A 12,052-nucleotide genomic window follows, 5' to 3' on the forward strand; every position below is an offset into this window, starting at 1 on the left:
CCTTCCCTTCCCTTCCCTTCCCTTCCCTCCCCTCCCCTCCCCTCATGTTCCCCCATGGAGGTGAGAGCTAGCCTTTCTTGTCCTTCCTGTATCCCATTCACTAACATAAATGTCACTCCCCTCAAAACAAATGAACATTCCTCTCACACAGACATGCAACCGAATCCCCCAGTTCAGTGGTGCTTGACTTTGGCAAGACCTGAGAAGCCTAGGAAGTCCAGGAGGTTCATGGGACAGTTCACTTAGAACCTGTGGGGGTGGGATCCAGCAATGTGCTGTTGCTTCAAGTCCTCACTGCACAGCTGGGCCTGAGAACCTCTGGTCTACACAGGCATTCATTCCACGTTTGACGATAAACTGAACAGATAAAAGTCAACTCCGTTTGGGAAGCTGGCATTTAGTTTGGGGAGCCATATAGAATCTTCCATCGATGATCAGCAAGAGTTGTGGTCCTGAAGAACTTTCTCAAGCCTAAGCATCAGCCATAGCTGGGCTCAGTTTAGTAAGACACATGTGTCTCTGGGGTTTAAAGACACAAGCTCCTAGCTCTTGCAGTCTTGAAGGCCTTGGAGACAAGGCACAGATATTAGCAAAGTAGGCCACGTAACTGGCGGCTAGGACCCTCCTGCCTGCTGCTGCAGCCCTTCTGCACGCAGCTCTGCTCTTGGGCAAGCAGTTCCTACCTTCTTGGCCAAGCTCCTGACTCGAATTCTCTGATCTGCACACTCATTGGTAGCATGGCGGCATCTCAGCACCAGAGATTCATGGGCCTCCCTTCCTGTGCCAATCATCCTTGCTGGGTCTACCACAGGCATTCCTGCTTGGTCCTGATACTGTCAAGGTCTCTGGTCATCTGTCACAAAAATGGATGAGAATACCTCTCTCTTCTGCTGTGAGACTCTTCAGCCCTGGCTAGGTGCCCACCCATCTTTCCAGGGCTTACGTACAGCTTTTCTCCCGTGGACTCCACAAGAGACTAGGACTTGCCTTCTCTCCAAATCTGAGACCCTGCTGCCTCATCTAGCAAGAGTGAGCTCTTCTAAAACACTCCCCCTTGTGCCGTCTCTCCCCTGGGACAGGGGAGTCTTGTAACCGACATTGATGCAGGCCACGCTGAGGCCTATCCTTACTGTCTCGTTTGGAAAAGGTGGCACTTCAGCAGGCCAGTAGTATAGAACGGCCCCTCATTACAAAGCAAGACAAAGGTCCTACAGAGAGGACATAGGGATGGGTACTCTGGAGCGCTCTCTATTCCTCTAAACTGCAAAGTGGAGATTTGTGGGGAGGCGTGCTATAGCGCTTCAGGGGTTTGGAAGGGTCTCCTGGAAGACAGGAGGGAAAGGCATGAAGGGTTTAGTATATTGTTCAATTTGGGACTTCTCTTATGGACAGTTTTTACATATATAGACTAAAGCAGTGGACTCTTCTGCCCCCCAACCCCGGCTTGTTCTGCAGTGAGTAATGGTCACCTCTTCCTAACCCAAAATGTGTATCTCCCTCCTCCCTTGGTGATCCTGATAGCCCACTGATGGTGGAGATGGATCTCATCTTCCTCTCCCTACCTGCTACGTTGCTTCTGGCATCTCCTGAGCTCAACCATGCACAATGTCCGGGGAAACCACTGGAATACTATTCTCCACTGTTCCTTCGTAGGTTTCCAATTCCATCCAGGGCCAGTAGCGTGAGCATTATCAAAGATGATGATGAGATAGAAAGAAATGTCCAGGTAACAGAAGAACATAGGCAACAGAAAGGCAAGAATTTTGGCTACAGGTGAGAAATAAGGGGTACCCTGCCCTCAGCAATGCACCTCTGCAGAGGGCAGAGTGATAATCCAAGGGGGAGACAGAGAGAATGTGCACAGTGCACACGGGGCTTTAGGCAAAGCTGCTGGAAGGCCCTGGCATTCTGGCCTAGCAGGCTGGAGCAAGCACGGGCATCAGCTACTTTTAGGCAACTACTCAGAGTGGGCTGCCCTTACCCAGAGACTGTACACAGTACAGGGGAAAGAGGGTCCAGAACCAAAGCCAGAATGCTAACCTTTACAAGATCAAGGAGACCTGGAATGGAGCAGCCAGAAATGCAAAGAGAAATGGACTTCTGGGAGAAGCCATCCCAGTCAAGAATGCTGTGGACTATCTAGGACCATGGTGCTGAGAGGCCTGGAGCGTCCCTGGTGCCGGCAGTGTAGACATGGTATGGAGATGCAGAAAGAAGTGGATGAATCAGAAGACACAGGGGGTGAGCAGGAGATAGAGTGAGGCTTCTCACCCGGCAAGGGCTGGGCCAGGACTCAGTAGTGGGTCTTAGAGGCAGACAGACTTCCCCTCCAACCAGGCAGAAGTGGCAGATGAAGCCAAGTGCCAACAGCGGGCAGATCTGTAATTAGGTAACAGATGCTCATTCCCACACCGCCAAAAGGGCTTCTGTGTCCTCCCAGGAGCAGAAGGTACAGTCAACAGGTTAGAGGGAGGATCAGGAGGAAGCTCAGAGAAGAAGTATCCCCGAGGAGACAACAGGAGGATATGACCAGAGGTCCTTAGTTCTTTGCCTTCCTGTGTGGCATTTCTCTAACATGTCTCCAGGGGGCAGCAGAGAGTCAACAGGGAAGAGACTCCCTGAAGAATCCCCGACTCTTCTGTGGTTGTTTCTGCCAGCAGATCTCCGTAAGATAATGGTTGAACAAGGAATAGCTGGTAGGAGGTGATGGTAGATCTGAGAGCCCAGGGAACATGAGACTGTGGTCTGAGTCAGAGCAGTTCATTCAGAGACAGTGTGGAGGCACGTGGTGTGGCCATACGGTTGGCTGCCAGAGTTGTCAAGAAGCGGAGGTCAGATGGTGGGTGTTGAAATCAACCAGGAAGAAAGCAAGACATGAAGGGAAGGAGGAATTCTAGGGGATGGGGCAGATGGTCCTATCTTTCCTCCATGAGAGGGGAGGTGGATAGATAGATATCTGAGACAAAGACGTCAAAGCCACCAGTGATGGACAATGACACTACAGGTCTTCCCCTGCTTTCCACTTTGGATGCTCAGAGTGTGGAGGGAAGAGAGCCATGGTCTTCCCCTGCGAAGAGCTAAGTTTCATGTAGGGAGAAGACAAACAGCCCTGCTGGGAAGACCCTACACGGGATCTGATGGCCTGAGGAAAAAGAGTTCACAATGGAGATTATTTAAAAGTATTTATTGAGCGGTCATACCTGCCAAGCTTTGGGATGGACAGAATCTCTACATTTGTGGACAGGGATGTCTGGCCATAAGATTGCAGAGTGGGACGGGGTGGCAAGCAGCCATGGAGGAGGGAAGAACTCAGGTTCTCAGAGACCCATCTGAGAGAGGGCCCAGGCCTGGACTGGTAGAGATGTGACCTCTTGGTTGGGTAGAGTTGTGGTAATAAAGTTTCAAAGACTTCGAGGAGGGCCTTGAACTTGGGGATTCTCCAGGGGGCCTTGGTTAGAATCTCTGGGGTGGGGACCTGCTTCCTGAGCACCACCCATGGAAGAAGCATTGGTCTGAGAAGCCATGGAAAAGTAAGGGAGAAAAAGTAAATTGCAAAGTCACTAGTGAAGACTGGTGGAGCCCTGGAGGGAGTATCGAAGGGACTGGAAGGTTCTGTGCGTCGAGCAGAATGTGTTGATATGGCATATGGCATCTGTGTATGGGCATTAGCAGGATGCCTGGGAAGCCCTATGTAGCAGGAGTGGTGGCCTGAACTATAAGAGGAGGCCTGTGTCAGGGTACAATACCCCTGGAGGACAGGCTACCAAAGGTGTGATGAAGGCAGGTGGCTCTCCTTGCTTTGTGTGAGAAAATGCAGATCTGAGAACAGCAGCACACTTCTGGCAAGTGGTAGGCTGGCTGGAAGACTCAGTCAGAGCTTGCTCAGTAGGATGATGGGAGGACCAACTCGGTGGGTGGCAGGTACCTTGGTGTAGACTACAGGTTCTGCTGGGGTGGGGGGTCCAACATAGCTGGGAGGGTCTTCAGGTACTTAGCAGGGAGATGTGTGCTGGTAAAGAGGGTTCTGTACACTCTCCAATACAGGATCTCAGACTGTGAGCTTGGGGACCATAGGGACCTCCAGTCTAACCTCTTACTCTTCTCATGCTCTGCTTTCTCTGGACACTTAACAGCCTAGTTTCTGATGACATACATGCCTCCAGGTACAGAACAGTCACTGGTTTCATTATAAGATGCCTTCAAAGAAGTTTTCTAATATGAGGTAAGATCTTGCATAGAGCGTCTCTGGTGGTTTGAATGAGGATGTTCCCCATAAGCTCATATGTTTGAATCCTTGGACTCTAGTCGGTGGAACTGTTTGGAAAGGATTAGGAGGTGTGGCCTTGTTGGAGTTAGGTGGGTCACTGGGAGTGGACTTTGAGGTTTCAAAAGTCTACGTCATTCCCAGTTAGCAGCTCTCTCTGTAACTTGTGTTTGTGGGTCAGACGTGAGTTCTTGGCTCTGGCTCTGGCTCCGGGTCCGGCACCAGCATGATGCCTGTTGCCTGCTGCTAAGCTCCTTGTCATGATGAGCATAGACTGACCCTCTAAAACTACAAAGCCAAACAAGCTCTCTCTACTCTAAGATGCCTTTGCATCGGTGTCTCTCCGCAGCAACAGAAAAGTAAACAAGGCATCTCTTATCCATTGTTTGATACCCATAGGTACACTCTACCTATCACTAACCTTCACTGACCGACTTTGTGGTTGCTTTTCAGTCAGAATCCCTCTACACAGCCCTGGGTTTCCTGGAACTCACTCTATAGACCAGGCTGGCCTTGAACTCGCAGAGATCCATACCTGCCTCTGCTTCCCAAGTGTTGGAATTAAAGGTGTGTGTCACCACGATGCCTGGGAATGAACTCTTGTCCAGCTTTCCTCATGGAGTACTTGGCAGATAGAAAATACACAAGGAAGCTCTAGAGAAGGGCTTTGGATATTACAGAGGATAGCCAAGGCCTGGAGCAAGCAGCCCAGCAAGCATCACAGAGGTGTTCTTGCCTGGTGCAGGAAGAGGACCAGGATGCAATAAGCACGCAGCTAGTGCCTGCAAATGGTCCTGGCTATGACTTAGGCTTTATTGCCTTGCTGGGGAACTTCCCAGCTGCCAGGTGAGCCTGAGAGTCACCTGCTGTGGCTGTGGCCTTTGGGACCTTGAACAAGGGGAGGCAGAAGTCCTAGGCTGAACTCCGAGTTACTCACCAGATTCTCGGCATCTGAGTCCTCTGAGCTGCTGATCACTACGATTCGCTCCTCTGAAATGGACAGGGGGAGGCAGCATTAAATCCTTCCTGGGATGTCCACTGGCTGGGGTAAGACAGCCAGGAGAATCCTTGTAAGCCAATGGGCTGGGGATGATGGATGCCCTGTCCTGTGTGCATTAGGAGGAGATGGAGTGTTTATGTCCCCAGAGTGCAGAGATTGGCACTGGCAGTTTTAGAGGGAAGGAGGCAGAGCTAAGGCCCCTCGGGTGCCTCACACTGGAACCATAGCAAAGTACAGGGTAAACTACGGTGCCATACTCAGTGGCTGCTCAGAGCAACTCAGACACGGGAGTCCTGGTGGCTTTGAGTGTCCAGGTGGGATTGGAATGAGGAGCTGGGGCCTGGGGTGCTCCAGATGTCTGAGGGCAGTATGACGATCCTACACAGGTATTCCCCTGCCTAATCCTCTTACCTGTTTCCCCTGCATCACTGGCCACATGGTTGTTGTTGGGCAGGGGTGTCTCTTTTTCAGGGATGGTGCTCTCAGTGCTGGAAGTCCCATCCGGATGGGGAGGTGAGATGGCCTTGGAAGTGCTGGGCCTAGGCTGCTCAGGGGAGCTTGTCGACAACCTGTCCTCGTTCTCATCCGTGGACTCCATCTTGATAATCTTTCTGCAGCAATCTATGTGGCAGCACTTCCTCTTCATGGGGCTGACTGTCTGAGAGGCCTCCTGAGGAGCGGGGAGTTAGAGAGGTGACTCAGGTGCCTCTGATGTCGCTGGGCTGAGACACTGAACTGAGCACCAGGAGTCTGTGGCACGTTTTCGCTCCCGTTCTTTTGGGCATGCTGAGCACGTGTCTGCAAACAGGAGGCCCTCTCAGGTTGCCATGCACACTGGTCATGGCCGCTGACCAACAGTCTCAGTTGATCGGACTCATAGCTTTGGCTGTCTCAGCATCCCAGCTGGGCTGAGAGTGGCTCAAGCTTATTTCGAGTTTCGGGGGGGGGGGGGCGGCACAGCCCAGAGCAACGGAGAATGTGGAGCAAATAAAGACCTTAGAAAGGCCCAGATTCTTATAAGATTACACCTCACTGTTGGCAGGAGTCTAGGCCTTTTAGATGGAGGCAGGGTTGAATAGGGGGCTTACCTCTCTGTACGTGGGGCCTTGCATAGAGAAGGCATACACTGGTACAGGGTGTGCTCCAGGTACTGATTTTACCATAGCCACAGGTTGGGTCTTAGACAGCTCCATGGCCTGAGCCTGTGCCCTCTGCACTTCCTTGGGCTGTAAAATCAGGTAACAAGGAAGTTAGAAATGACTAGTGACCCTAGGCCTACCACCTGCCTCAGGTTTAAGTAACTTGGTCCCAATCGAAGAGTGCACTGGGACAAGTAGTTCTTCCCAAACCCACCATGATGTCACAGCCTTCTGACCTTGGGTTGCTGGTACCCAGGCACCACTTCAATCTGCATGTGTCCTGACAGGGCAGGAAGCTACCTCAGGGACCACAGTGCCCAGTTCCTCAGAACATGCTTCACAACCAGCCTAGCTTGTGTGCCTCTGGAGACCAGCTGCTTGCTGTTGAAAGTGACACTTCCCTGAGCAGTGATACAGTGGCAGCGGTGAGGAACTCGGAAGCCAGCCTCCAAGGAGCGTGCCTTACCCCTGAGTCTTAACTCTATCGAGCAGCTGATACACAAGCTGGAATTACTTAAAACTCACTGGGCCTCAGTCTCCCTCCATGAAATGGAATAATAACACTCGCTTCATATGGCAATAAGGATGAAATATGCCAAATGCCATCATCGTGCCTAGAAGAGCATCTAGTACTTACAGAGACCCATGAGTGAGGGTGATGAGGATGGCTAGTGAATACTAGTTTGATTACCATCCCATGTCAGACTTGGTGTTCAGGGCTTTGTGTCTCTGTCTCTAAATGAAGCAGGAGCAGCTCCTCAAATAGTGAAAAGGAGCTGGAGAGATGGTTCAGTGGTTAAGAACATTGGCTGCTCTTGCAAAGGAGCTGGGTTCGATTCTCAGAACCCACAGGACAGCTCATAACCATCTTTTACCCCAGGATTAGGGGACCAGACACCCTCTTCTGGTCTCTGCAGGTATTGCATGCATATGGTACACTTAACATGCAAGCAAAACACTCATATACATAAAATAAAAGTGAATAAATCTTCTTTTTTAATGAAAGAATTACCACACGGCTTACCAATTCTACTCCTAGGTACTACCTCAAAAGTATGGAAGTTAGATGTTCAACTGCAAACTGTGTGTGGGGCTGGGCAGGAAGCCCAGTGGTAAAGCACGGCCTCCCACGTTCCAAGGCCCGGATATTCCATCCTCAGAACAGGAGGCAGACAGCTTAACCATCTTATCTTTGCCTTTATGGCTCTGCAGTTGCTGGCGTATAAAAGGCCGGGAACTCCCTGTAGGCAAGGCTGGGTGCCTCTGCTTCTGTTCCCTCAGCACAACACTCACCAGAGTTGAAGAAGCAGAGGGATAGTAAGGTGAATGTGTGTGGAGGGGGCAGTGCTATGTCAACTGGTGCTGCCTCTCCTGACAGCACTGGCTATGCAACCATATTCCAGCCTCACATGACCTTTGCTCCCACACATTGCTACGGACTTCTTTCCTGAGTCCTATCAGCCCGCAAGTGACAACCACGGTGAAAAGGAGGAAGCCCTATGAAAAAAAGAGCGCTTGCGTGCCCAAGTTCAAGTTCCAACTAGCTCACCACCGATTCTCTTTGGGTCTTACATCCCTGAAAGAGGTTTTTAGACTCCACACGCTCTTATAGCTCTAAAATTCTCAAAAGTCCTGCCTCCCCCAAGTCCTTTTCCCAGTGCTGTAACCCGCAGCAATCCCTTTTCCATGGCTTACCCCAAGGCAAAGCTAGAAAGGTTTAATACCCTTGCTGCCCACCAGAAGGTCTACCCGGTCCTGGGCCCACATCTTGACATCCAGCCGCACACAACAGAGTGACCAAGCTGGGGAGGGGAAGGATGCCAGGCTCAGGAAGGAAGGAGCTCATCCTGCTGCAGGAGAGCCATGCCTACGAGTGTTGGAAAGAATGCCCGTGCGCTTCTATCCTGAGAAGTCTCAGTTGGAGCAATCAGAACAGGAGGTACCGCCTCAAGAATGGGTAAACTCCCTGCTCCCAGTGGCATGCGTATGAAAGTCACTGAGTCAAAGATACAGCAGAGGGAATGCAACATGAGATTATCTAAGGGTGTTCCCAACCCTGAGGAGCTAGTCTTTTAGGTACATGATGGCCCTGGAATCTGTGGGCTTGAGCTCTGACTCCTAGCCCTAAGTCCAAGAACCAAGTGCGTGGGAGTGGAGGTCCATCTATGCCAGCCCCAGAAATTGGCTCAGACAGTCTGTGCGAGCTTCAGATACATCCCGTGTCACGTCGAACAGGGCTGCAGTTTACACTCTACATTCACTGCCTGCCCACCCATGGGTCTGACCCCTCCTGGACTGGCTTGTGGCACATCAAGAGCTAGTCGGGCATTAAGGAACCTTGCACCAGAGACAGCCAACCCTTCCTTGACCCTCTCCTCCTGAGAGCTCCAGCCCAGCCACCTGCTGTCCTCTCTCAGGCACTCTCCCTCATCACAGGACATCAGGACCTCCAAGCATTCGCGTGCTGTGCCCTCCTACCCCTCCTCACACATCAAACTCCTCTCACCTGCTCAAGGTCAGTCGAGTTCCCAGGAGTGCTGGCTGACTCTGGGTGAGCGCTGGCTGCCTCTGGCTGAGCGCTGGCTGCCTCTGGGTGAGTGCTGGCTGCCTCTGGCTGAGCGCTGGCTGCCTCTGGGTGAGTGCTGGCTGCCTCTGGGCTGGCTCTCCCAGCTACAGCTACATCTGGGGGAAAACCAAAACAAAACATAGAGAGCATTCTAGTAGGAATTCTTAGCTGGGACGGAGACAGAGGGGAGGTCCTTGATGCTTTCCTTGGGTATTCATTCGTGGGTACACCCCCACAGAGGGGCTGGAGTTGGCTGCTGCAGGGATGAACCTAAATAGAATGGAATAGGGTGGAGTGGGGTGGGGTGTGGGCAGTAGCACTGGGTGACACCTTTGTCTCTAAACCCCAAGTGCACATCTATGCATCTGCCTAGATGGAGAAGATAGAAGTCCATCTCCATTCTAGGACCCTATCTTTATAAGCCCCTGGCTTATGTGGTCCAGGAGGGAGCCCTCCTATCCTTGGAACCTGCGGGGAACCAAAAGGGGCACCCCCCAACCGCTGCTCAGAGCTAACGTCCCCGCTTAAAGAGTTAAACAAAACCCCTGAATGTGTAAATGTGTACTCATGGTCTCTGGAAAGCCACTGATGCCACCCGCTCATTCAGGGCACAGCTCCTGGATTTTGATTCAGAGCCAAGCATGTCTCTAGCTATGGGATGTAGCCCAGGATACTCTCCCAGTTGGACAACACTTGAGGTCAGGAACTGGCCTGCCACTCCCATACATCATAAAAGCCCAATAACAGAGACTCTAGGACCTAGAGACTGACAGATGACTGCTTTGTTCTAGGGGAATTCTTCCTTTCAGTGTCTGACTAAACACCTCATAGCTAGGTTTTCTGAGCTTCCTCCTCTCCTAACCTTACAGACCAGTTGACTTCTTTTTTGCTGGGCATAGGAGGCTGATACCGAGAGTGGGCTGCAATGATACCACATCCGGTTCTCAGCTCTCAGTTTCCACCTGTTCCCCAAGGCTCACAAAGTCACATCTACTCCATAATCTTATAAGTTTGTAAAGTGTCTCCTCCAGATGCTTGCCACACCAGATCAGCATATCCTCTTATTCTGTTCCCTGGATCCTCAGACCTGATACTTGTCTTTCATCTACTGAATGGAGATCATCTCTTCCAATTTGCCTGCCCCTGGGTGCAACAGTGAAGCATGGGTCCTTTAAATGACAAACCAGCTGCCTATGAGCATGGCCTCAACTCTTACCTGTCCTCTGGGTGATGAAGGAGACGAGGTCCTGCAGGCACAACTTGAACTCCTCGAAGCCGCTGGTGCGCAGCTGGACTTTGTGATTCTGAGGCTCCTCCTGGCGCAAGCGACAGAGTGCCTTGCGCAGAAAGCCATGCATATCCAGCACCTCCTGTTCGGAGGCGTAGAGCTTCATCCTCTTGACCAGCGCCCCACCAGTGCGGATGCGCTGCAGCACAGCTTCCAGGTGGCCCAGCTGGCCAGCTATTTCCTGGTAGTCGCGCTGGTAGCGCACATTCACCGCCTCGAGCAACTCGCGCTCCTGAGCCTGCACGTGTTCTATCACCTGGCGCACGCGTGCGCGGATCTGCTTCTCAGTGTCTGAGCGTGCGTCATCCAACTGGCCTATGGCTGAGTGCATCTGTGCATGGGCACTGTCGAAGGTTCTGCCCTGCTCCTCCAGAGCCTGCGTCATGGTGCCCAGCTCCTCATGCAGCTGCTGGATCTCCTTACCAATTTCACACTGGAGATGGCTGTGGTTGCGGTCCAGAAGCGCGCATTCACAACACAGAGGCTTGGCGCAGCCTCGGCAGTAGATGCTGTGGACACATAAGACCAACATACTGTTTCTCGGTTTATGCTTTTCCCCTGCTCAGTGTCTATGGATTTGGTTATAGAACCAGATCTATCCATAAAATACCAGACAATAAAAAGAGATGGTTCAACAAGTAAAGATGCTCACAGCCAAGCTTAACAACCTCAGTTGGATCTCCAAAACCTTTTTGATGGAAGGAGACAACCAACTTCTGCAAGCTGTCCTCTGAGCACTACATGTGTGCCACAACACATGTGCACCCATACACATACACACATAAAAAAATACATGTTAAAAAAAAAACTACCATAGTAACGATTCTTCCACCTACGCAGCAATGCAAATACAAGAGAAATAACCACTTCCTGCCACTTCTTAACATCCCCTAACCCCAGCTCTGACCCTACTCTGCCCACTTAGGCCCAAGTTGAGTATGGTATGGCTTCTTCCACATCCAAACTCCGAAGTACGTGCGTGCCACACTGGTCAAGTACTTTAATTATTCCCTTGTACAGATGAAGATTAGTATGGAGGGCTAATGTTTGATCTTTAAAAATAAAACCAAAGCACAATCACCTGGTAATTCCCCCCCTAGTCTTTCATTCAGGACATCCCTTTAGGTTCACAGGGACAAACCTAACGTATTCTTTTTTAATCGCTCCATTACAGCTACACAGACAACTATTTACTTCAGCAGGCTTCCTTTGGATAAATACTCAGGTGATTTCCTGTTTGTGCATTTTCTTTCTTCCTTTCCTCTCTCTTTCATTTTTTTGACTGATATGAACAGTCATTTAATAACATAATGTTCATGTCAGGCAGCCTAATGTATGGACGCCTTTCTCTCTATGAAATATAGTACAAACAGCAGACTGCTAGATCAATGAATGTACATCTCTCTTAATGTTTTATGCATGTAAAATATTAATAATGTGAGGTCATGAATATGCTAATTCATTGGACTTTTCTAGTGCTACAATGTATTTCACAACATCATAGTGTACATGATAACTATATATAATTTTTACTAGTCAATTTAATACACATTTAGGCTAACAGAGACTTTCACAGCATCTATTGTAATCACTCTATCTAGTTTTAAAATATGTTACAAGGTCAAGGGACTGTACATGTGTGATTAATTAAGGATCAAGGGCTCGTAGGAGCTGCAGAGGTGCTCAACAGTTTAGAGCACTCGGTGCTCTTGCAGTTTGATTCCCGGCACCTACACTGTGGATCACAACGATCTGTAACCCCAGTTCCAGGAGATCTGATGTTCTCTTCTTACAT

The 12,052-nt window shown here is 50.5% G+C and overlaps 1 protein-coding gene across 3 annotated transcripts in view; it reads right to left on the reverse strand.

The window, feature by feature from the left end:
* Positions 1-12,052, reverse strand: part of Pml (PML nuclear body scaffold) — a 34,638-nt gene that overhangs the window by 7,379 nt on the left and 15,207 nt on the right. For all 3 annotated transcript variants that reach the window (NM_001427305.1, XM_063265489.1, XM_063265491.1), the window contains 5 exons: positions 10,186-10,766; positions 8,910-9,085; positions 6,353-6,490; positions 5,676-5,934; positions 5,202-5,254 (listed from right to left, as the gene is read on the reverse strand). In NM_001427305.1, coding sequence (NP_001414234.1) covers positions 5,202-5,254; positions 5,676-5,934; positions 6,353-6,490; positions 8,910-9,085; positions 10,186-10,766 — 1,207 coding nt within the window. The remainder of the gene's footprint in view (positions 1-5,201; positions 5,255-5,675; positions 5,935-6,352; positions 6,491-8,909; positions 9,086-10,185; positions 10,767-12,052) is intronic.

Source organism: Rattus norvegicus, chromosome 8, assembly GCF_036323735.1.
Source record: "Rattus norvegicus strain BN/NHsdMcwi chromosome 8, GRCr8, whole genome shotgun sequence".
NCBI classification, from domain to species: domain Eukaryota; kingdom Metazoa; phylum Chordata; class Mammalia; order Rodentia; family Muridae; genus Rattus; species Rattus norvegicus.